The 26,628-nt window shown below is 43.5% G+C and overlaps 2 protein-coding genes across 15 annotated transcripts in view; one reads left to right on the top strand and one right to left on the bottom strand.

Moving 5' to 3' along the window:
• Nucleotides 1-23,670, top strand: part of LOC130297683 (protein-glutamine gamma-glutamyltransferase 6-like) — a 97,594-nt gene extending 73,924 nt beyond the window's left edge. Inside the window, exons 6-13 of the mRNA XM_056550401.1 lie at nucleotides 775-952; nucleotides 7,148-7,283; nucleotides 9,498-9,601; nucleotides 10,617-10,859; nucleotides 13,601-14,140; nucleotides 17,277-17,434; nucleotides 20,603-20,736; nucleotides 23,415-23,670. Coding sequence (XP_056406376.1) covers nucleotides 775-952; nucleotides 7,148-7,283; nucleotides 9,498-9,601; nucleotides 10,617-10,859; nucleotides 13,601-14,140; nucleotides 17,277-17,434; nucleotides 20,603-20,736; nucleotides 23,415-23,562 — 1,641 coding nt within the window. The 3' untranslated portion in view covers nucleotides 23,563-23,670. The remainder of the gene's footprint in view (nucleotides 1-774; nucleotides 953-7,147; nucleotides 7,284-9,497; nucleotides 9,602-10,616; nucleotides 10,860-13,600; nucleotides 14,141-17,276; nucleotides 17,435-20,602; nucleotides 20,737-23,414) is intronic.
• Nucleotides 1-26,628, bottom strand: part of LOC130297684 (protein-glutamine gamma-glutamyltransferase E-like) — a 229,414-nt gene that overhangs the window by 136,975 nt on the left and 65,811 nt on the right. The window lies entirely within an intron of this gene.

The following is a 26,628-nucleotide window of genomic DNA, read 5'->3' as shown; positions in this document are numbered from 1 at the left end:
CTGTGTCCATCTTATGTCCAGTTATATCCACCATGACACCATGTTTTCGCATACACCCACCACATGGCTTCTTGACTTATGTCCCTTATATACAGCATTTACTGGTTACTGAGGAGGGAATAGTGGGTATTATGGAATTATTTTCTAATTTTAAAGGGGTACTCCTCTGCTCAGCCTTTGGAACAAACTGTTCCAAATGCTGGAGTCGGCGCCGGGAGCTCGTGACGTCATAGCCCTGCCCCCTCATGATGTCACGCTCCGCCCCCTCAATGCAAGCCTATGGGAGGGGGCATGATGGCTGTCATGCCCCCTCCCATAGACTTGCATTGAGGGGGCAGGGTGTGACGCCATGAGGGGGCGGGGCTATGACATCACGAGCTCCCGGCTCCAGCGTTCGGAACAGTTTGTGATGTCGTAGCCCCGCCTCCTCATGACGTCACACCCCGCCCCCTCAATGCAAGTCTATGGGAGGGGGGGTGACAGCCGTCACGCCCCCTCCCATAGACTTGCATTGAGAGGGTGGAGCGTGACATCATGAGGGGGCGAGGCTATAATGTCCCGGCGCCAGCTCCAGCGTTCGGAACAGTTTGTTCCAAACGCTGAGCAGTGGAGTACCCCTTTAAGCAAATGGGAAACCGAAATGGTTGGCCCAACTGGTCCCTACAGATGAACTGGACCTACCATGCACATGAATACTTCTAGTCCGTCTTATTCTTATTTTAGAACCCCAACTTATTGTTACCCTGAATGTTCCTCTTTTACTCGATGTCCTAGATAAACAGTAATGACGACTACGGTGTCCTTGAAGGAAAGTGGGAAAAGGATTTTTCAGATGGTGTTGATCCAAACAGCTGGAACGGAAGCGTTGAGATTCTTTGGAAATGGTTTAATGACAACTACAAGCCAGTGAAGTACGGCCAGTGCTGGGTCTTTGCAGCTGTCATGTGTACAGGTGAGTTATTTTACTATGAAGAAACATTAAATATCTAAGGTTCTTACACAAATGGCCTCTAATCTTCAGTATCATCAAGACTACTGATATATACAGTGAAAACATTTTTTTTGAATTCCCACTATTCTTTGATTTCATATGCCAGATGTTCTTTTCCACTACTGGATAAGCTTACAAAAACGTAATTTAAATATTTATTATTGTTTTCTATTATTGCCTATTACCTTGCTAATATTTATTTTTCTAATTATTCCAAACACAATCATTTGGAGTCATTTAGTCTACACTCGTTGGCCCAGATTTACCAATCTTTCCCAATGGGTCAGATTTGTGACAGATAGCAACCAATCACAGATTAGACACTGGGTACTTTGACACTTTGGCCTAAGTGCTTCCTCAGACTGATTAATAAAAAGGCATTCAGAGGCTACTTTTAGGTAGTGTACCTCTTAATGAGAGATCGTTGACTGCTGGACGTGCCTCTACGACGCACTTAAAGGGGTATTCTGTTGTTCAGGGTTTGGAACAAATTGTTCCGAATACTGTAGCCAGCGTCGGGAGCTTGTGATGTCATAAATCCGCCCCCTCTTGATGTCACGCCCCGCACCCTCAATGCAAGTCTATGGGAGGGGGCTTGACGGACGGAATGCAATCCAATGAGACAAATGATGACAGAGATGACACTCACCCCAAAGGGTCTTCTTTATTCAAATTCCAATGTGCATACAGACAAGGGCAGGTAGAAGAAAGAGGGCAGGGGCGTCTAGACGGACTGCAATCCAATGAGACAGTAGATGACAGAGACGGCACTCACCCCAAAGGGTCTTCTTTATTCAAATTCCACTGTGCATACAGACAAGGGCAGGTAGAAATGAGAGGGCAGGGGCGTCTAGACAGACTGCAATCCAATGAGACAATAGATGACAGAGACGGCACTCACCCCAAAAGTTCTTTATTCAAATTCCGCTGTGCATACAGACAAGGGCAGGGGACGTCTGGAAGAAATGCAATCCAATGAGACGATAGATGACGGAGACGGCACTCACCCCAAAGGGTCTTCTTTATTCAAATTCCGCTGTGCACACTGCATACAGACAAGGGCAGGTAGAAGTGAGAGGGCAGGGGCATCATCGATTGTCTCTACAAGTCACCTTAGTTTACTTAGCACACGCTGTACACACCAATCCAGTCCACAGTGATAAGGATTTACATGTCTACGGGAGTTCTGCCACTCCCTATAGGCGCCCGCTGCGATTACCATTAATTATTACTTTTTCTTTTGATAATATATCAAAAGCCCAAGGGCCAAAATCTGCTTTCACTGCTCCTAATAGAACATTATGCTTTTTTGTTGCTCTTTTTGTTGCTCTCACTTCTTACCTAATTCCTATCTATAGTCTCTACAGACATTTTTTTTTCTCGTTTTTTATTTTAAATGCTCTGGGAATTTTTACAGGTGGGGGTGTTGCCACTTCCTTTTTGGTCCAGACCCAAGCAGGGAAAAGTGAAGCCCCCATCAGCTACATGACCTTACATGTGTCTCCTTTGTAACTAAGGATCTTACATTTTTATTGGAGGGTACTTTATTTTTGCTATATGTATGGTTGTTTTATGTACTTTGTAATAGAACATTGCATCACCTATAGATTGACAGCCAACTATTTTAAAGAAGTAATTTTGTCTAAATTATCTTATCCCCTATCCAGTAAGTAACTGATCGTGTGTGTGTGTGTGGGGGGGGGGGGGGGGGGTTCGACCACTGGGGTTTGGCCACAGGACTCCTTTAAAGAGTACCTCTCATGATCTTGGTATATTTTACAATCCTCCCAGTTCACTGCCCCCATCATGATAAACCACCCCGCCTTTATTTTTATTATTGTTAGTTTTCTACCTTGATATTGCTCTGTATTTTCTGCTCAGTCTCAGTCAGATTCACAGAGTGGGAAGGGGCGTTCCCCAGCAGGCGTGACATCATCTGAAGCCACACAGGGGAGAACTTCCTCCCTTACTCTGCTACACACAGCCCAGAGCAGTTCAGTGTGAGATGAGCTATGATTGGCTAAGGCTACACCCCCCCCCCCTAAGAACTCCAGACTGCATTTCCTGATTTTGGACTTCTGCCAGGCCAGCAGGAGTCCAAAGTCTGTGTAAGAGATGGGGGGAAATGTGATCTGGACAAGTAGGGAGACACCTAGTGGCAGCTTTTTTAAACACAAATAAAACATAGATAACTTCATTTTTTTTTAAAACAAAGTAAATTAGAAAGATTTTTTATTTACCATAAGAAGTGCAATAGCAAAAAAATGTTTAATGAGAGTGCCCATTTAACCTCTTCAGGACATAGGGCGTATGGATACGCCCTGCATCCCGAGGGCGTATCCATACGCCCGTGGGAATTCCAGCCCCCACCGGCTAGCCGGTTGGGGACCGGAGCCGGATGCCTGCTGAAATTGTTCAGCAGGCATCCCGGCATATCGCCCAGGGGGGTCATTATGCCCCCCCATGTCGGCGATCGCCGCAGATCGCTGGACAATTCAGTCCAGCGATCTGCGGCGATTCCGGGTCAATCGGGTCTCCAGTGACCCGGAATTACTGGCTGTTCGGGGCCGTCTCTGACGGCCCCGAACAGCCAGAGCCTGCAGGGGTGAGGTGGCACTGGTGCCACCTCACGATCGCCCTGATTCGTCGGCCGGATTACCGGCCGACCAATCAGGGCGCCTGCTGCGGGTGTCACTCCCGCACCCGCTCGGCCCCTCTTCCGGAGGACGTGAGCGGGTGCGGGACGTGCACCCCGGGTGCTGAGGACCCCGATCCCCGGCGCCAATGTTGGGATCGGGGCCCCAGGAGCAGCGGCTGCGGGACTGACCTCATGCGGCTGGATCTTTGGAGGTGAGTGACAGCCTTCTGCTGTTGCTTAGCAACAGCTCCCAGCATGCAAAAAGGGCATGCTGGGAGCTGTAGTTATGCCACAGCAGGAGGCAGACCACCACAACTCCCAGCATTCCCTTATGGGCATGCTGGGACTTATGGTTTTGCAACAGCTGGAGGCACATTTTTTCAATGGAAAAGTGTACCTTCAGCTGTTGTATAACTACAACTCCCAGCTTGCACAAACAGCTAAAGTGCATGCTGGGAGTTGTAGTGGTACATCTGCTGGTTGGATAACTACAACTCCCAGCATGCCCGTTGGCTGTCGGTGACTGCTGAGAGTTGTAGTTTTGCAACAGCTGAAGGCACACTGGTTGTGAAACTCAGAGTTTTTTTTACCTAACTCAGTGTTTCACGACCGGTGTGCCTCCAGCTGTTGCAAACTACAACTCTCAGAAGTCACCGTACACCATGCACCGTACATGCTGGGAGTTGTAGTTTTGCAACAGCTGGAGGCACACTGGTTGTGAAACACTGAGTTAGGTCACAAACTCAGTGATACATAACCAGTGTGCCTACAGTTGTTGCAAAACTACAACTCTCAGCAGTCACCGACAGCCAACGGGCATGCTGGGAGTTGTAGTTATGCAACAGCTGGATGCCCCCCCCCCCCCAATGTGAATGTACAGGGTACACTCACATGGGCGGAGGATTACAGTAAGTATCTGGCTGCAAGTTTGAGCTGCCGCAAACTTTCTGCTGCAGCTCAAACTGCCAGCGAGAAACTACTGTGAACCCCCCGCCCGTGCGACTGTACCCTAAAACCACTACACTACACTAACACAAAAAATAAAATAAAAAGTAAAAAACACTACGTATACACATACCCCTACAAAGCCCCCCTCCCCTCCCCAATAAAAATGAAAAATGTCTGGTACGCCACTGTTTCCAGAACGGAGCCTCCAGCTGTTGCAAAACTACTCCCAGTATTGCCAGATAGCCGTTGACTGTCCAGGCATGCTGGGAGTTTTGCAACAGCTGGAGGCACCCTGTTTGGGAATCACTGGCGTAGAATACCCCTATGTCCACCCCTATGCAAGTCCCTAATTTAGGCCTCAAATGCGCATGGCGCTCTCACTTTGGAGCCCTGTCCTATTTCAAGGCAACAGTTAAGGGTCACATATGGGGTATCGCCGTACTCAGGAGAAATTGTGTTACAAATTTTGGGGGGTATTTTCTGCTTTTACCCTTTTTAAAAATGTAAAATTTTAGGTAAAAAAAAATTTTTTTTTTTACATATGCAAAAGTCGTGAAACACCTGTGGGGTATAAAGGTTCACTTAACCCCTTGTTACGTTCCCCAAGGGGTCTAGTTTCCAAAATGGTATGCCATGTGGGGTTTTTTTTGCTGTCCTGGCACCATAGGGGCTTCCGAAATGCGGCATGCCCCCAGAGAAAAATTTGCTTTCAAAAAGCCAAATGTGACTCCTTCTCTTCTGAGACCTGTAGTGCGCCAGCAGAGCACTTTTCACCCCCATATGGGGTGTTTTCTGAATCAGGAGAAATTGGGCTTCAAATTTTTAGGGGTATTTTCTGCTATTACCCTTTTTAAAAATAAAACATTTTTGGGAAAACAAGCATTTTAGGTAAAATTTTTTTTATTTTTTTTACATTTGCAAAAGTCGTGAAACACCTGTGGGGTATTAAGGTTCACTTTATCCCATGTTACATTCCCCGAGGGGTCTAGTTTCCAAAATGGTATGCCATGTGTTTTTTTTTTTGCTGTTCTGGCACCATAAGGGCTTCCTAAATGCAACATGCCCCCCAAAAACCATTTCAGAAAAACGTACTCTCCAAAATCCCCTTGTTGCTCCTTCGCTTCTGAGCCCTCTACTGCGTCTGCTGAACACTTTACATAGACATATGAGGTATGTGCTTACTCGAGAGAAATTGGGCTACAAATATAAGTATAAATTTTCTCCTTTTACCCCTTGTAAAAATTCAAAAATTGGGTCTACAAGAACATGTGAGTGTAAAAAATGAAGATTGTGAATTTTCTCCTTCACTTTGCTGCTATTCGTGTGAAACACCTAAAGGGTTAAAACACTTACTGAATGTCATTTTGAATACTTTGGGGGGTGCAGTTTTTATAATGGGGTCATTTATGGGGTATTTCTAATATGAAGACCCTTCAAATCCACTTCAAACCTGAACTGGTCCCTGAAAAATACTGAGTTTGAAAATTTTGTGAAAAATCGGAAAATTGCTGCTGACCGTTGAAGCCCTCTGGTATCTTCCAAAAGTAAAAACTCATCAATTTTATGATGCAAACATAAAGTAGACATATTGTATATGTGAACCAAAAAAAAATGTATTCGTAATATCCATTTTCCTTACAAGCAGTAAGCTTCAAAGTTAGAAAAATGCAAAATTTTCAAATTTTTCATCAAATTTACGGGTTTTTCACCAAGAAAGGATGCAAGTATCGACAAAAATTTACCACTATGTTAAAGTAGAATATGTCACGAAAAAACAATCTCGGAATCAGAATGATAACTAAAAGCATTCCAGAGTTATTAATGTTTAAAGTGACAGTGGTCAGATGTGCAAAAAAACGCTCAGGTCCTTAAGGCCAAAATGGGCTCCGTCCTGAAGGGGTTAAATATTAGCCTTATGCTTATATTTTAGTTGACTGTTTGGGATACCTTGTGTTATGAAGTGATATTATATTACTGGCCCACCATGTTAAAAAAAGGCATTGGGATCTGGCCCTGGACCCCAATTTGTATTTATATTATTAACTAATATATACCTTATTAACAATAGCTACTTTTCACTATTTCCCAGACCACAATCCTCCTGATGATTGACGTTATAGGAAAAATGCATAGGAAAGTTAGTGGCATTCAGGGTGTGACACTTGCCAAGAAGGGCAAAACAGGGCATGGCCATGACCCCAATTTTCAGTTATAATATTAATTAATATCTACCTGATTAACAATAGCTCCTCTTCACTATTTCCCAGATCCTAATCACCCTGATGATTGATGTTATAGGAGAAATGCGTAGGAAAGTTAGTGGGATGTCAGATGACATAGGTAGTGAGAGAGTTAGAGCTTACTCACATCGTTGAACTGTTTACCCCTTCCTTGCCTACTTTTTTTTTTGTTGATGTTGTTTTTGAGCAGTTGAATTGCAGCTCCTCCCATTCAAGTGAATTTCACAAGACGCCTTTTTCCAGCCTTTCTCTTTTGCCTTATACACATTCGACATTGTTTTTCTACTCCACCCTTGGCAATTATATAATTCCTTGTTGTTTTTCTTCCAGTACTCAGATGCCTTGGCATTCCAACCAGAGTCATCACAAATTTCAACTCTGCCCATAACACGGATGGAAACATGGCTATTGACATGCACTATGACGCCGAAGGAAAATTTCTAGAGATCTCCAGTGACAGTATCTGGTATGTGTCATTGAGTCATTTATTTATATCATCTCATATCATCAAGTGTTTTTCAGGCACATGTGCTAAGGCAGGGTAAAAACAATAAAAATGCATGCATACTTACCCCTATCCCCACTACCACCATTCTAATTGTGTCTAATCTCTCTGCACAGCACTCCCTGGCTTCAGCACGTGGAAGTGCATGCTCAACCCATCAGTGACCTCAACCACTGATTGGCTGACTGGTCACTCCCTTTTGTTGAGACTAGAGACGAGCGAGCCGAATCTGGTGAACCCGGATTCGACCCGAACTTTAGGATTTTTCCGGCTCAGCGAACACTCGAGATTTTAGTGAAAAACCTGAAAGCATAGTTTTTTGGCGGACGGAAGAAGCAATGCGGCCAGGGGGCGGTGAGATGAAGTTGGGACATCAGCATATCACATGATAACCCAAGTCTATCATGTGATTGGCTGCTTTCATGTGTCAATCAGCACAAAGACCAATAGGAAAAAGCAAGGGGGGAGGGCATTTATACACAGATAAGAGGGCAGTGACGTCACCCTCTGCATTCAGAGCGCTGGAACTGCTGGACAGAGAGAGACGGAGAGAGAGAGGGAGTGAGACAGAAATAGGGACAGTTAGAGAATAGAAACATAGAGAGAGATACAAATTAGAAAGAGACCTTGTGTGTGTGTGAACAGGATTCAATCCCCATGCAAGAATCCTATAGGGGCTCCTATACACCAAAACAGCATATAAGGGAACATCCTAATTAGAGCTTCTAAAGAGCTCATCTTTTGCTACCACAAATTCAAAGGCTCATACCTGCATATAACTGGATTGAATAGTGTTCCTGAACCAGCTACAGTAGCCAGTGAGGTGCAGTGATCTGTGCCACCCACCCACAAAGCGTGTTCAAGTGGCACTTATATACCTATAGGGCCTGTCAACACAGTAGTGATTTGCGACTATAATAGTGTTCCTGAACTAGCTACAGTAGCCAGTGAGGTGCAGTGATCTGTGTCACCCACCCACCCACAAAGCTCTCTGCTGCCACCTCTGTCCATGACAGGAACTGTCTAGAGCAGAAGAGGTTTGCTATGAGGATTTGCTCCTGCTCGGAACAGTTCCTGACACAGACCGAAGTGGCAGCACAGAGCACTGTGGTCAGACAGGAAAGAACTACACAACTTCCTCTGAAGCATACAGTACTGGGAGGATTAATGTGGTGTCCCAGCACCAAAGGCTGTCCTGTGGCTTCGGACTGCTTCAGGAATCCCAAGGGGTTACGCTGCATCCTCTCACTCTGCACCATACTGTCAGTGTATTACCATCTGCACCCTGCTCAGTAAAGACAGTTATCCATAACCTGACGTCGGTGTGTTCCTTTACTCCCCGTGTCTGGCCCAGGAGAAGCTGTCTCCAACCTCAGACCGTGTATAGGCTAACTGTGCCCTGGCGTCACAAAGTGATAAGGTATTTCCCTACACCACCCGAGGCTACCACATTAAGAATTTCTAATAGAAGTAATTTACAAATCTGTAAAACTATCTGGCACCAGGTGATTTGAAATTTTTTTTTCCCTCTGAAGTAACCCTTTAAAAGAGTAGTCTAAGGAACTGAACTTTTAAGCCACTTATCCCTTATTCACAGGATAAGTAATGAGTGTCTGATAAGTGTTTCTCTCCAGGTCGCGGACAGTAGTGTTGAGCAAATTTTTATCGTGAATATCGGCACTTCGCGATTTTGCGAATATTTAGTTCTATAAATTCGTAATGACAAATATTAGTTTTATTTTTTACATGCAAATTTCCCATGCTTCGCATGGAAAAAAAGTGAATGAACATAGCGTATATGCGAATTTGGCGAACATAGGACAAATAATCGCCAATATATTTGCGAAATATTGCGAATTCTAATATGGCCCCTGCCGCTCATCACTAGCCATCAGTGTGGTGGCGTCCTGGTATGAAGCTCCTGTTGATTTCATTGGAAGCTGCAACGTTGGACTCCACAAAAAAGAGTGATACACCACTTCTCCACACAGTATTGAAATCAGTGGGGGCTTCTTTTTAGGAGAACATGCCCTTAGAGGACCATATGGGAACTGATAGTATTTTCTAAGTAATGGAGTCAACCTTTTTTAAATTTTTAGTAAGCGTCCATCTGTAAAAATGCACCTGATTCCAAAAAAAAGGATAATAATTTAATGTATGTTATTTATAATGCAGGAATTTTCATGTATGGAACGAATCCTGGTTCATGAGGAGAGACCTTGGTCTTTTCTATAGCGGGTGGCAGGTGCTCGATTCGACTCCTCAAGAACAAAGTCAAGGTAAAGAATCTATTGAAAGTCCATATAAATAAGTTACTGATGTACTTTGTAGCCTATTTTTGTTAATGAGACGTATGTCACCAATTTTCCGAATATAACTATCCTCCACGAGACCAGTGGGCTCCAGTTTAACCTCTTGATCCACATTATTGGGTCTCTAAAGAAACATAGTCATGTTCTTGGTCTTCAATATTGGACTTTTGATCATGTAGAAAGGTCCATCAGGATTCAATTGGATCTGTTCCTGGTTTAGCTGTGAAGAGAACTTTCCTTAAAGCGTAACTGTTATTAGTAAGGAAAAAAAAAAAAAAAAACAATGCTTAAATCAGTGTAGTATTGTGCCCTATAACCTATATGCATAATAATATGCATGTGTTAGTATGTAAAATACCTTTTGATCTATGTATAACTGTGATCAGTCTTCCAAATTTGTCTCAGAGGCTTGGTGCGTTTCCCCTGGAGCATGATGAGCTCCTCTCCCTCCCCCCCCCCTTGTCATGAGATTGGCACAAACATACTGTCTAAATGTATGCTCTACATAACTCTAGTACAGCTATGCATGCTCTATAACTCCAATGCAACAGTGTGAAGCTATATTGTGCAAGGAGAGAAGAAAAACCTGCATTTTGTGCCAAAAAATTAAGATTTGTACATGTTTTCCATGTTCCCTTCACAAATTTGGTCCTTTTCTTTTTGTAAGGACCAAAAAGCCCTGGATACCAGGGTTTGTTTTCAAAATTAAAGAGACAGAGACCCCTAGTGGCCATTTTTTTAAACATTTATTTTACATCTTTAGCAATAAGATTTTTGAATGAAGTATATTAGGAAAATGCTTAATTTTTAAGGAAGTATTAAATGGAAAAAAAAGTTGTTTCTAACGATATTAACGCTTTCGAGAAGATAGTTCCCATGTTGTGCACTTCCAGTTTTTATTAAAGAAAGTCTATAAAAATGTAGACCATTGAGGAGGTCCATAGTACATAGTCAGTGCCCAGATGAATTACTTTGCCCCCAGGTGTCTTTCGCTGTGGACCCACCTCAGTGATTGCGGTCAAAGAAGGAGATTTGCACATTGGATACGACACTCCCTTCGTGTTTGCCGAAGTGAATGCAGATCGCGTCACCTGGGTCGTGCAGAAAGACGGAAGCAAAGAGAAAGCCCACAATGATAGCAAGTACGTTGGCCAAAACATCAGCACCAAGGCTGTGGGTAATGACTCCCGTGTCGATGTAACACACAACTACAAATATCCAGAAGGTAAGAAAATAATATAGCAATAGCAATTCAAATTATCCTATGTTGTTGGTCGAGTTCCCGAGAAGAAGAGCTACACTTTAGCTACCGGTCATATCTATGGTGATAACTGCCATCTTTTTTATCAACCAAATCAGTTGTTAATCTCATATAATGACAACTGATCTCCGACCCACAGGATAGGTGATAGAGGTCTAATTGGTGGGAGACCCCTATTTATTATGAGAACTAGGGTACCAGGGTCTTTGAATGGTATGATGGTCAAGTACACACACTGCCATGTCAAACTCAATGGGACAGCCGAACATAAGTGAGCACTAAATTCAGCTGTTCTCCGCAGTTCCATTGATCTTTCAACATACTGTAGAATCTGTAGAATTAACGAAGCGGCACCCCCCATTTAATGTGCAGTAACGCCTTATTCTTTTCAAAGTTCTGGTAAGAGTACAAGCAGATGCCTTCACAAGAATTTCCATAGATCTTCAAAGGAAAAGCATATGCGTACTCAACCACTCTCCATTCAAACAAGGGCACTCAGGACCCTTGTTCTTGGAATCAGTGGGGGTCCAAGCACCCGAACCCTCAACCACCAGAACCATCTGCTACCTTGTATATAGGTTGTCATTATAGAAAAACCCTTTCATTAGCAACATGATGAACACAGCTGTGAATTCAATTATAATCTTAAAGATCTTGTCCTCTTAGGACTTAAATGGGTACTCTGCCCCTAGACATCTTATCCCTTATCCAAAGGATAAGGGGATAAGATGTCTGAGTGCGGGGTCCCGCCGCTGGGGACCACTGCAATCTCGGCTGCAGCACCCCAGACATCCAGTACACGAAGTGAACTTTGCACCGTGCTGGATGACTGGCGATGCAGGCCAGAGGCTCGTGATGTCATGCCCCGCTCGTGGCATCACGGCCATGCCCCCTCAATGCAAGTCTATTGGAGGGAGCATGACTGCCGTCACACCCCTTATCAGAGGCTTGCATTGAGGGGGCATGGCCATGACGTCACAAGTGTGGGGCAGCAGTGATGTCACGAGCCTCTGGAGCTGCACCTGATGCTCTAAACGAATGCCCGATGCAGCAGGGAGATCGCGGGGGTCCACAGTGGCGGGACCCCCGTGATCAGACATCTTATCCCCTATCCTTTGGATAGGGGATAAGATTTCTAGGGGCTGAGTACCCCTTTAAACTATATGCCCCAATAATAAGCACAGGATGTCCTATTAGTAGTAATCTGCGAGGCAGATTTTTGTAATTTGCTTTGGATGAACCAGTACAGGAGCAGTGACTACTATCAAAAATACAGGAGCAGTGACTACTATCAAAAGTACAGGAGCAGTGACTACTATCAAAAGTAGGAGTCCCTGCTTCGGTACCTACTGAGCAGTGAGGCATACATTTTATTGTATCGTACACCCCCAAACCAGCAAATGTCAGGCCACCCAGATGTTTACCCTGATTCTGCATGCATTACTGCTTACACTCTACATACACTGGGCTGGGAACTCTGCCCCTGGCCCAGTGAATGTTCACTGAGCAGAGAGGCAGGTTAAGCCTTGCTGCTCAGTACATAGTTTTAATGGCTCCTTAGCTTAGAGTACCACGCAAACTATATAGAGAAGTAGGGTCAAAGACAAGAGCTCTTTGCTCCTTATTGTCCCTGGACAGAAGTGGTGCTGTGCATTGCCGCTTGAAATCCTTAGACTCACTGGGCTCTGTGTAGGACTAAATCCAAATTGGCTGTCAAATTAAAATCGGTAGATTTCAATACCACTCCAAACTCCACGGAGGATAATAGGCGTTGCCAGTAGGTGATCCAGGGGTGATAATAAAAACGTATTTTAATAAAACATGCTACGTGTTACGAAACCGCACCGGTTTCGTAACGTGTAGCATGTTTTAATAAAATACGTTTTTATTATCACCCCTGGATCACCTACTGGCAACGCCTATTATCCTCCGTGGAGTTTGGAGTGGTATTAAAATCTATTATTCACGCTTGTGAGCATGAGGAGGAATGTACAGCAGCCTTAAAGGGGTACTCCAGTGGAAAACTTTTTTTTTAAATCAACTAGTGCCAGAAAGTTTAACAGATTTGTAAATCACTTCTATTTAAAAAATCTTAATCCTTCCAGTACTTTGTAGGGGCTGTATACTAAAGAGAAATCAAAAAAAGAAATGCATTTCCTCTGATGTCATGACCACGGTGCTCTCTGCTGACCTCTGCTGTCCATTTTAGGAACTGTCCAGTGAAGGAGAAAATCCCCATAGCAAACATATGCTGCCCTGGACAGTTCCTAAAATGGACAGCAGAGGTCAGCAGAGAGCACTGTGGTCAGGACATCACAGGAAATGCATTTCTTTTTTGGGATTTCTCTTTAGTATACAACCCTTAAAAAGTACTGGAAGGATTAAGATTTTTTAATAGAAGTGATTTACAAATCTGTTTAACTTTCTGGCACCAGTTGATTTAATACGTGTTGTGCCGGAATTTGTACAACCATTTTAGGTGAATTAACCCTTGGCTCACCTATTTTTTATTTCTTATGCTAAAGGTGTCACACGAGGGAACACTTTTTTGTCTTTTGTATTTTAAATTAAAATCGATATCTTCCCAAAATCTAATTTCTGGCTGTAACTGTAAGCGAACTCTAAAAGGGGTAAGAAATTAGAAGAATATTTGTAGTACTGCCAACTTCAGCTACAAAAGATACTCATCATTTTTATCCAAACAGGATCTCCTCAAGAGCGAGAGGTGTTTGAGAAGGCCACCAGAAATGTGCCATTTTATAGACATCCGCCAGAAAATATCAATGAAAATCCCTTCTACATGAGCAACAGAAGAAGAATGAATAATCCACTTGGACGGTTTTCATCATCTACACCCAATTTATCAACTTCTGCAAATGGAAGACCGGCACTGGTCAGAAACGGAAGTGGAAGACCACTACCCCCTTCACCTTCTACAGGAAACCTTTCCCGCCCACCAACTTTACCCCGAACCGAAAATTCTTTCCGTCCATCCTCTCCATCAACTAATCCTTCACGCCCAACGCCACCGTCATTTGATGGGCCGGACATCTCTGGGAAGTTTAGACTCCTTAGTCCTGTGGTGGTTGGAGAAGATATCAACCTGATTTTAACGCTACAAAATCTGACCTCTTATCACAGACCAGTGAAGGTGAATCTGAGCGCCTCCTCTATTCTCTATACTGGAAGAAGACTGAACGACATCTTTACAGATCAGAAGTCTCTCATTATTAATCCAAACCAAGGTATGTAAACATGTAGAACCAGGAGTGTGGTGGGAGCACCGATCGCACCATGGCAAGGCCCATGTCCATCACCTCCTCCTCATTTACGCCATTTTACCTTTTAGTAGAGAAATATGAGATTGATAAATGTTAGAAAGCTTGTTGATGTGACATAATGCTCCCCATAACCTAGGCTCACCCAACCACGTCCCTTAATAGGTAATAAATAGGCACACAAAACATAGATTAAAGGGGTACTCCAGAGAAAACAAATTATTTCAAATTAAACGGAGAGTTAAACAGATTTGTAAATTACTTCTATGTAAAAATTTGAATCCTTCCAGGACTTATCAGCTGCAGTAAACTACAGATGAAGTTGTGTAGTTCTTTCCAGTCTGACCACAGTGCTCTCTGCTGACACCTCTGTTCGTGTCACGAACTGTCCAAATTCCCATTGCAAACCTTTCCTGCTCTGGACAGTTCATGACACGGACAGAGGTGTCAGCAGAGAGCACTGTGGTCAGACTGGAAAGAACTACACAACTTCCTTGAAGAAGAGTAAAGTACAAAAACATCAATAATACACAATAATAAAACAAGGGGAGAAGGGCCACGTTCTAACAGGTCCAGGGAACAGTGAAATAGCCTGGGAAACAGAGAGCTATAATAGCTCCGGATTGTACCTGATTGGCCATAAGGTGGAGCTAGGGAGGTCATTGACCAGAATGGACAAGGAGGGGAAAAGGAGAGACCACAAGAGAAGGAGGGGTTACATGTGAGAGAGAAAAAACATATTTACCCGAGTAGCACGTCAATCAGGGGCCTACATCCATGCCGGATGGTCCATTGGTCTGGTGCCATGCCAGCTTATGGGGCAATGGATGGAACAAAAGACCCTAGTTTGTGACATTTTCTGTTCCCATCCATTACCATCAGTGATGGTGCAGGTTGCTGGACAAATGTGAATCCAGCCGAAGAATACTGTCCTGTCCGATGTCTATACACAAGTAAGTAGAGACCTGTCAATCAAGCTGAGCCAGATGGGTCGATACCATAGAGTCCACCCCCAAGACACATCACCCAGTTGCCATTGCTTGGCTTTCCTAAGGGAGCTTGTTGGGATTTCATGATTCTTCTGACAGACTCCCTTCAGAGTCTCCCAACAAGTCCTAGAGACATGTCAACAGTTTTGATTGGTTGAGGTCTGGGTGCTCAGACTCCCCACCAATGGTTAGATAGAGCCAGAAGAAAGGATTGGCTCAGCGTTTTACCTACTGGCTTGTTGCGATCTCTGTTGGTCTACAATAGACTTCCTGCAGTAAATTGGGGAGCGAAGTGCTTAGCCGAGTGCTTCTTTCAGCTGTATCTAACCATTGGTGGCCCAGTCAAAAATTACTGACTACATCCTGAAGTTTACACAGTCCTAACCTTGTTTACAAGCGACAAACTGCCATGCAATGCACACGTGGGCCACATGAGGGCAGCACCTGTCTTCGGACTCCTATGGTAGGGCCAATCTCCAAACAGAGGTCTCCAAACTGTGGACCTCCATAAACTACAACTCCCAGCATGTGTGGACATGTCAAAGGTTTTGATTGGTTGGGGTGTAAGTGTCCCCCCCCCCCCCCAACCCCAGACAAACACATACCAATCATTAGATAAAGCCGGGAGAAGCGATCGGCTCAGCGTTTTAGGGCCACTCTCCAATCAGAGGTCTCTCCAAACTGTGGACCTCCATAAACTACAACTCCCAGCATGTGTGGACATGTCAAAGGTTTTGATTTGTTGGGGTCTGAGTGTCCCCCCCACCAATCGGTAGATAGAGTCGGGAGAAGCAATGGGCTCAGAGTTTTACACCCTGGCTTGCTGCCATCTCTGTTGGTCTCCATAGACTTACAATAGACTTCCTGAAGCGAGTTGGGGAGCGAAGTGCTTAGCCAAGCAATTCTTTCAGCAGTATCCAACCATCAGGGGCGAGTCAAAAATTACTGACTACATCCTGAAGTTTACACAGTTCTGACCTGGTTTAAAGGGGTATTCCCGTGGAAAACTTTTTTTTTTTTTTTTAATCAACTGGTGCCAGAAAGTTAAACAGATTTGTAAATCACTTCTATTAAAAAAATCTTAATCCTTCCAGTACTTTTTAGGGGCTGTATACTAAAGAGAAATCCAAAAATAAAATGCATTTCCTCTGATGTCCTGACCACAGTGCTCTATGATGACCTCTGCTGTCCATTTTAGGAACTGTCCAGAGAAGCAAATGTTTTCTATGGGGATTTTCTCCTGTTCTGGACAGTTCCTAAAATGGACAGCAGAGAGCACTGTGGTTTTCCATGGGAGCACCCCTTTAAAAGCGACATACTTCCATGCAATGCACATGTGGGCCACATAAGGGCAGCACCTGTCTTTGGGTTTTTATAGTAAGGTCACTCTCTGCACAGTGGTACAGTGGTCTCCAAAGGAACCGAGTCAAAAACTACCAAAGGGGGCCAAGTCAAAAATTACCGACAACATCCTGAAGTTTACACAGTTCTGACCTTGTTTAAAAGCGACAAACTTCCATGCAATGCACACGTGGGCCACATGAGGGCAGCACCTGTCTTCGAGGTTCTTATAGTAAGGTCACTCTCTTCAAAGTGGTACAGTGGTCTCCAAAGGGGGCAGAGTCAAAAATGACCAAAGGGGGCCAAGTCAAAAATTACCAACTACATCCTGAAGTTTACACAGTTCTGACCTCGTTTAAAAGCGACAAACTTCCATGCAATGCACACGTGGGCCACATGAGGGCAGCACCTGTCTTCGGGCTCTTATAGTAAGGTCACTCTCTACACAGTGGTACAGTGGTCTCCAAAGTGTGCCCCCCCCCCCCCCAGTAGATGACCTTTTTTACTATTAGATATACTGTTAGCATTATTTATTAGCTTTTATGCCTATGCTGCTTTAGTTGTTTTCTTTATTGGCTTATTTATTTATTTTAACCAGCGGTGTACAGTATTCTAGCAGATTTAACAATGCACAGTAAGACTTGACGGTGACCACAAGGAGGCGCTGTTTGACTTCAAATTATTGCCTAGATTTTTTTTCTCATACACCGTAATAATAACGGCAAAACAAAATAAAAAGTACCATGTGAATCGTAATCATTTGCGTTTTCCAGATGCCCGCATCTCCCTGCAGATCCCCTACTCTCACTACCATAAATACATCAACGACGGCAACATGATCCAGGTGGTGGCGCTATGCGAATTGCCTTTTGGGGAGAAAGTTGTGATCACAAAGGACATTGTCTTGGAGAATCCACCCATTACGATCAAGGTAACATTGCAAGATAGATTCCTAGATAGGAATTTAAAGGGGTACTCCAGTGGTCCGGTGTTGTGAACATTTTGTTTAGAACGCTCGTAGTCGGAGGCTGTGATTGTGACGTCACGGCCGCGCCCCCTCGTGATGTCACTCTGCATCCCCTCCATTCATGTCTATGGGAGGGGGCGTGTCATCCGACACGCCCCCTCCCATAGACATGAATGGAGGGGGAGTGTCTTCACGAGGGGCGTGGTCATGAACGCCAGGTGCTGCGGGACATCCCGGGGGACCCCTGCGATCAGACATCTTATCCCCTATCCTTTGGTACCAAAAAGTTAAACAGATTTGTAAATGACTTCCATTAAAAAATCTTAATCCTTCCAGTACTTATTAGCTGCTGAATACTACAGAGGAAATTCTTTTCTTTTTGGATTTCTTTTCTGTCTGACCACAGTGCTCTCTGCTGACACCTCTGTCCATTTTAGGAACTGTCCAGAGCAGCATAGGTTTACTATGGGATTTTCTTCTGCTTTGGACAGTTCCTAGATCAAGGAAAGAAAAAGGGAGACTACACGAGGCGCCTAGCGCATTATCCCAGATAATTCAGATAGAAGGAGTGGATGGTATGTGCTCACCTGGAGCACAAAGAATATGCGCATATAACCCAAAGCAATGGGTACAAACGTTCTGTAGATTCCCTGGAGGAGTTGCGAAGGCGAGGGAAGGTGGATAAGGGCTGGCGTCCGTCGACGGGTAGTAGGCTAAAAGCAGTAAAAAATTCCCCTCTAGGCGCAAGACACTCTCCGAATGGAATCAAGTAGAATGATGTATTTGAAATTAGAATTTTTTTAATTAATTTAAAACCAATGATGCGTTTCGGGTATACACCCTTCCTCAGATTGACATCAAATGAGATGCCACATGATCTGAGGAAGGGTGCATACCCGAAACGCGTAATTGGTTTTAAATAAATGAAAAAATTCTAATTTAAAATACATCATTCTACTTGATTCCATTCGGAGAGTGTCTTGCGCCTAGAGGGGAATTTTTTACTGCTTTTAGCCTGGACAGTTCCTGACACGGACAGAGGTGTCAGCAGAGAGCACTGTGGTCAGACAAAAAATAAATCCAAAAAGAAAAGAATTTCCTCTGTAGTATTCAGCAGCTAATAAGATTTTTTAATAGAAGTAATTTACAAATCTGTTTAATTTTGTTGGCACCAGTTGATTTAAAAAAAAAAAGTTTGCCACCGGAGTACCCCTTTAAGACAACTACTGAATATGCCAGTCGGGTAAGTTGTTTCAAGCTGCAAAGTATTTAAAGAAGCACTCCTCCAGGTTTCTTTCTTTTCTTTTTTCTTTTTGTCCATAACGTGCACACTCACCATCGCTCGTCCTACAGCGCCATCTGCAGTATACATTTCCTTTTTTGTAACTGAGTCATGTGATCGCCAGTGTGACCCACAAAAAGTGACAGTGACCGGACCAATTTTTGTCAAATCTAACCTGTCTTTAAGTGGTAAAGTAATTCTGAGACTGCTTTTTTTTTTTGTGATATATTTTGGTGAATTTTTGTTGACACATGTGGCAAGTTTTGTGAAAAATTTCATAATATTATGAAAAATTGGAAAATTTCTCTTTTTTCTATATTTTTTGTTTAATGGCGTTCACTGTACAGTAAAAATGATGATATATTTATTCTGTGGGTCGCTATGATTATGTCTATACCCATTCTGGTTCTAATAAGTACAAATAAAAATCTAGGTTGTTTCACGTTGTCCATACTTAAAGGGGTACTCCCCTGGAAAACTTTTTTTTTTTTTTAAATCAACTGGTGCCAGAAAGTTAAACAGATTTGTAAATTACTTGAATTTACAATTTTTAATCCTTCTAGTACTTATCAGCTTCTATTTGCTCCACAGGAAGTTCTTTTCTTTTTGAATTTCCTTTTCAGTCTCACCACAGTGCTCTCTGCTGACACCTCTGTCCATGTCAGGAACTGTCCAGAGCAGGAGAGTTTTGCTATGGGGATTTGCTCCTACTCTGGACAGTTCCTAAAATGAACAGCGGTGTCAGCAGAGAGCACTGTGGTCAGGCAAAAAGGAAATGAAACAAGAAAATAACTTCCTGTGGTGCAAACAGAAGCTGATAAGTACTAGAAGGATTACGATTTTTAAATATAAGTAATTTACAAATCTGTTAAACTTTCTGGCACCAGTTGATGACATTTTTTTTTTCCAGGGGAGTACCCCTTTAAAGGGACACTCAGCTCCTAGACATCTTATCCCCTATGAAAAGGATAAGGAATAAGATGTCTGATCTCCCTGCTGCACCCAGCGTTCGTTTAGAGCGTCGAGTGCAGCGCCGGAGGCTCGTGACGCAACGGCCAAGCCCCCTCAATGTAAGTCTATGGGAGGGGGCGTGACGGCCGTCACGCCCCCTCCCATAGACTTGCATTGAGGGAGTTTGGCCGTGACGTCACAAATGGGGCATGACCATGACATCACGAGCCTCTGTCCTGCTCCGCGCACCAGATTTCTGGGGTGCCTCAACTGGGATTATTCCCTTTGGATAGGAGATAAGATGTCTAGGGGCGGAGTACCCCTTTAAAGCTATCTGTTGTTTCATAATATTACTAGAGACATGTTGAACCAAGCGATAGGCAGTGGACAGTAGATTGCAGGAAAGTGAGACACCTAGTGGCCAAGACTTAATTTTTTTTTTTTTTTGTTGTTCTGGGGTAAGGAGTCATTTTTGGTGAATTTGGTGGTTTACACACATCCCATAGACCAGTTTTTTCCAACCAGGGTACCCTGGTTGGTAAACACGGCCAAAAGAGGAAAGTTGGAGGAAGCATGGGTTAATGGGTTATCTTATTAGGAGTCGGTATGTGACCTATGGCACATAAATAACAAAAAGAAAACAATTGAGCAATAATACCGCATAATCACATAGACAGAGTCTTGGATATATAGTTGCCACCCACTAAGTCATTCATCTCTATTATAAAACAAAGTCAGGCAACCGGCCAGGCCTCATGAATCTCATCAGACTTATCCTATATCTTCATTTTACATGTGGATCATTTACCTGTTTACATCGAGATTGCATCTCACGTCTAATGCTTTTCTTTTTTATTATTTATTTATTTATTTTTTGCTATTTCTTGTTTCTATTCCAGCCTCTTAGTAAAGCTCTGCTGCACAGGACCATGGCTCTGGAGATTAGGTTCCAAAACCCGCTTGATATCGCCATCCAAGACTGCGCCCTGGTGGTGGAAGGCAGCGGCCTTATTGATAGACAGCTTTCTACAGTGTGAGTATGACCACCAACCCATCCATGAACATCCATCTCTACGGGACACGGTCTTAAAGGGGTACTCTGGGGACCCCCGCAATCTTGGCTGCGGCACCCCAGACACCTAGTACATGGAGCAAACTTTGTTCCATGCCGGATGACTGGCGATGCGGGGCGGAGGATCGTAACGTCATGGCCCCGCCCCCTCAATGCAAGTCTATGGGAGGGGGCGTGACTGCCGTCACGCCCCCTCCCATAGACTTGCATTGAGGGGGCGTGGCCATGACATTACGAGCCTCCGGCGCTGCACCCAACGCTCCAAACAAACGCCGGGTGCAGCAAGGAAACCCATGCGATCAGACATCTTATCCCCTATCCTTTGGATAGGGTATAAGATGTCTAGGGGCGGAGTACACCTTTTAAAGGGGTACTTCGGTGGAAAACATTTTTTTTATCAACTGGTGCCAGAAAGTTAAACAGATTTGTAAATTACTTCTATTAAAAAATCTCAATCCTTCCAGTACTTATTAGCTACTGAATATTACAGAGGAAATTCTTTTTCTTTTTGGAACACAGAGCTCTCTGCTGACATCATGACCGCAGTGCTCTCTGCTGACATCTCTGTCCATTTTAAGAACTGTCCAGAGTAGGAGGAAAATCCCCATAGAAAACATATGCTGTTCTGGACAGTTCCTAAAATGGACAGAGATGTCAGCAGAGAGCACTGTGTTCAAAAAAGAAAATAATTTCCTCTGTAGTATACACAAGCTAATAAGTACTGGAAGGATTAAGATTCTTTTATAGAAGTAATTTACAAATCTGTTTAACTTTCTGGCACCAGTTGATAAAAAAAAAAAAAAAAAAGTTTTCCACCGGAGTACCCCTTTAAGGGATATGGTCTTACTATCTCATTTGTGCCACAGAGAATGCAATATAGGCCCAATGGGGAAGTGGTGATAAACGTATGAAATACTTATATATATAAAACTAATAAAATGATAATGATACAAAACTACAGTCACCCTGTTCTAGCTCCTTTCCCCGGAAAATAAACTAGTCATTCTGTTGGGAGAAGCTTACGAAACATCCCCCATACTGGTAGGACAGGTTGTTTGACACCCAAGGCCACGACGCAGAACTGCACCCAAGTCTAGAGATTAAATAATCTCCTTTAATTGCATCTTGATTATTATAATTGTACATGATAACACTGTAATAGACACTGAATTCAAGGAATTGTTATGGGTAACACCGGGCACACAACACCTGATGCCCCTACTTTTGAAGGTTTTCCATTTAATACACCAAAATAGACTAGAGATGAAGTAATCTCCCCAGGTTTGGGGTCTGATTCAGTGAATTTGTCTGGTTCCGATTCAAAAGTGTCCTGCGATTGCCCACGCAAAATATGTACAGGAGCAGGGACTCCTGTCAAAGACAGGCATCCCTGCTCCTGTACAGTACACTGAGCGGTTGAACCGGGCCCAGAAATTGTAGTAAGTGCTTTATGTTGTGTAGGGCAGGGAATAGTGCACCCTAAGCTCACCCAGAACCCCTTGCCTACTTGCATAATCGCCCTAGGCTACAATTCCACAACTTATAGTAGGTACCTTCACTAAACTAACGTGCAGAGTCAAAAAAAACAAATACAGTACACGTCAGGAAAACAGGAGGTTTACAAGGACACAGAAATAGAATGGTAAACTAGCCAGGTCACAAATCCAATTAGTTTTTAGTGAATTTCTGACTGAGTTGCTCATCTCTAAAACAGACCATTAGTAAGACTTAAAGAGGTACTCCAGTGGAAAACAAAATGTTTTCAAACCAACTGGTGCCAGAAAGTTATACAGATTTGAAAATGACTACTATATAAAAATCTTAATCCTTCCAGTACTCATCAGCTGCTATATGCTCCACAGGAAGTTGTGTAGTTCTTTCCAGTCTGACCACAGTGCTCTCTGCTGACACCTCTGCCCATGTCAGGAACTGTCCAGAGCAGGATAGGTTTGCTATGGGAATTTGCTTCTACTCTGGACAGTTCCTGACATGGACAGAGGTGTCAGCAGAGAGCACTGTGGTCAGACTGGAAAGAACTACACAACTTCCTCTGGAGGATACAGCAGCTGATAGTTGGGTCCATTCTCTATGGTCATTGTAATGGGTGGTGAGACCCAGTAGTCTTATTCATGAGAAGAAAAAGCCACTCACCAAGGTCCATCTTCACGCTTTTATTCCGCCCCCTCGTGACGTCACGCCTGCCCCCTCAACGAAAGTCTATGGGAAGGGGGCGCGAGGGGGCGCCCTCGAACACGGAAGCCCGCACACAGCGTTCGGAGTAATAAACTTCCGGACGCTGCGAGCGGAGCTCCGGAAGGCATGGCAGTGGAGAATCCCTATAAACAGAGTGCCGCCATCATCTGATTGCAAGAACCATCTAAGCCCATACATGAGATCTCCTGAATCACCGCAGTGCCGTACGAGTTTTCTTATTGCTTTGCTACTTAGACCCAGTAGTTTTTGTTACTTAGATGGTAGTTCGGGGGGTATTGGTGTCAGGCAGCACCTATAAAGGCCCTCATTTCTATCCTAGCTATGGGGGTTTCCTCTCGTTTGCGTACACCACTCTTCTCTTCCCATGACATTTATGTTCCAGTAGTACCATGGTGGTCACCGATAATATTTCCTGTCATTCACAGAGTGCCCTACTTGAAACCGAAAGAGAAGATCAGATTCAAGGTGGAAATAACGCCCTACAGGACGGGCACAAGGCAACTTATAGTGAACTTCAAGTGCAAACACTTTTCCGTGAAAGGATACCAAGTACTGAATGTGGAATCCTGGTAACCGGCCGCCAACAACCTGGCGACCATATTACCCATGGTGTTTGTGTATTTATATATGTACAATATTAGGGCCCTCGATTTACGGAAAATGAACGTTTTATAATAAAATATCTTTGCGGTTGCCTAGTATCGGTGACTTAATGTCCATTGTAAGTAAGTACCAAAGTGGTTGACCCTCCTGAAGGCCTCAATAGCTAAAATCTACCACCTCCCAGTGATGTACACGGCAAGTCACTGATAGGGTAAAACATATAGTGTACAAAGCATATAAAGTACAACTCCGCATGTTTCCCCCTACCACATGTATGAGGCTCTACTGCAAAGTGTTACAATACTTAATTGTTTCCTATACAGTATTATTAGCTTATTAGTTATTCCGTGGACATCTCTTATTCTTTGCACTTGTATACGGATGGATAGCAATAAGGGACTACCGAGGTCATCCCAGGGAATGCCGTAAAATGCTCATGCCGGTTCTTTCCTTGCTAATATGAAGTATCTACCCCGAAAGGGAACTTTTTCCTATGAGTTTTTGATAATTATTGAGGAAACTGTGGAATTTTACAGGTCGGTTTATATATTTTTTCATTTACTACAATGTATTTTCTATATTGTTGTATTTGTGGCATTTTTTTTTTCTGTTGGAATGGAGACCATCATACTATCTACAAGGACTTCAGGATCTACAACTGGATCCAACCACCAGTAAAGCTGGCCAAGCACATTCGAATATTGATCCTTACTTGTATGAAGGTGAACAAAAATTATAGGGCAGATTGATAGCCAACCTACTAGGAGTCTTTGCCAGAGGTGCCTAGAGGCGGCTTTTTTTTTTTTTTAGTTTCCCTATTGAGATGAAATTGCAAGATCTGATGAAGGATAGGTACATTTCTGGGAAGCTACGGTCCCTTTATCGGGTACCTGACGAAGAGACTGGAGCACCCCAGAAACACGTTGGACATGTGTAAATGAAGTTTCTGTTGCACTGTTAACCAATTGGCCATAGACTGGTCTTGGTATGCACCCAGATATCCCTAGGAGTTTGTTTGAGGAATATTTATATTTGATGCAGTGTGTTGCACAATAACAGGGGGTTCTTACTTTGGTTTTCTAAATTCTCTGGGGGGAAAAAATGATTCTCTGCTGTACCTAAAGTCGAAAAATATAAACCACAAATCTGAGCACACTACTGTGTGTACAAGTTGCTGGCAACTCGGTCAGTGCACAACTATTGAAATGCTCTCAAACAGCAAAAATAACACGTTTCTGGGCCGCTATGGTTCCTTCATCAGGTATCAAACGAAGGGGCCAGAGAAGCCCAGAAATGCGTTGTACATGTGCAATTAAAGTTTCTATTGCACTTTTACCCACTTGGCCTTTGGCTGGTCTTGGTATATGCATCCAGAAATCCCTAGGAGGTTGTTTGGAGATGATGCTGGGCAGTGCATGACAATGGAGGTTCTCATTGGGTTTTGTTTTATCTATGATATGTTAGGTTTAGTGTTGAGCGTGAATATTCGAAATGCGAATTTTTACCACTAATATCAGCACTTCGCGATTTCGCGAATATTTACAATATAGTGATATATATTTGTAATGACGAATATTAGGTTTTTTTGTTAATGCTAATTTTTATGCAAAATTATGCAACTATCGTTACTTCCAGACTGGACACTGATCCCTCCCTTCTTTTAGTTGAAAAATAAAATGTGAATTTCATTAAGAATTTTCACATAAAATAAAAAAAGAGAACGAACATAGCAAATATTCATCCATACACTCGCGAAATTTCGCGATTTCGAATATGGCCGCTGCCGCTCATCACTGGTTATGTTGACAAAACTTGTTGATTTCATCGTAAGCGGGAAACCTCCTGATTATTCAAAAACATCAGATGTTGAGGGACAAGGATTGGACATGTTGGATGTTATGTGCCTGATCCTTTGGTTCTTGGGGAGATAGTCTGCTGAAAGATGAGTTTGGCATAGAATTTTGCATAGCGGCATGGACATTTCTCTTAAGGGGGCGTCCCCACCTGGCGTATACGCAGCGTATTTCACGCTGCGCAAAATTAGCAGCGGGAAATACGCTGCATATTTCTCGCTCACTATACACACAAGGCTTTCCGCCGGCAGCCCTGTGTGTAGTGAGTTTTGGAGGTGTAGCCACACGTCACAGTCACACCGGCACACGGCCCCGCCTCCAAAACTCACTACACGCATAGGGCTGCCGCCGGAAAGCCTTGTGTGTATAGTCATTATCACCTATTTTTAAGAAAAGAAATACTCCCTTTAATGTTCTGTAACGTGTTCAATAACTGTATAGACACTGAGGTATAGATTCTGTGCAAAAAATGTTATTTATATATTATTATTTATTATCATGATTGTATCTGCCTATTGCCTGTCCTGCTTGAAGAAAATTAAATGTGTTTCCTAAATTACAGTGGAAATAAAATATGGCTGATTGTTTTTCTTTATCAAGCAATGTAACACAAATCCGACCTATAGAAATAGAACTATAAAATAATTGAAATGATCTCAAGCACTGTTGCCAAAGCTGAAGGTCGGATAAGCATTCAGCTTGCCCCCCATTGGCAGACTGTCTTTATTTAAGTGACCCATCGATGTTCTACACAGGTGAAGTACAGTTGCATTCAGTAACTACAAGTGAGGACTTCTCCGAATGCTCCCCAGAAACAAACCCAGAACAAATATACGGAACTAAAACCAAGCACAGTTAATAAATATGGAACCAGAATCGAGCTCAGTAGAGCTCAGTGTAACCTCTACTGTGGGGCAATCATAGTTTGTATCATATGAAAATTTTGCTTCCAGTATGGCCTTAAAGGACATCTGCAGCGTTACAAACACTTATCCCCTATCCTCAAGATAGGGGATAAGTGTTTGATCGCGGGGGGTCCGAACGCTGGGACCCCCTGTGATCTCCTGTACGGGGCCGCGGCTCTCCCGTGCAGGGGGTGTGCCAGCCGCAGCGTGACGTTGCGGCCGGCACGCCTCCTCCATACATCTCTATGGGAGAGGCGGGGAGGCAGCATTCGTGCCTC

The sequence above is a fragment of the Hyla sarda genome, chromosome 13 (assembly GCF_029499605.1).
Source record: "Hyla sarda isolate aHylSar1 chromosome 13, aHylSar1.hap1, whole genome shotgun sequence".
Classification (NCBI taxonomy): Eukaryota; Metazoa; Chordata; class Amphibia; order Anura; family Hylidae; genus Hyla; species Hyla sarda.
This window is presented reverse-complemented; position numbering and strand designations above follow the sequence as displayed.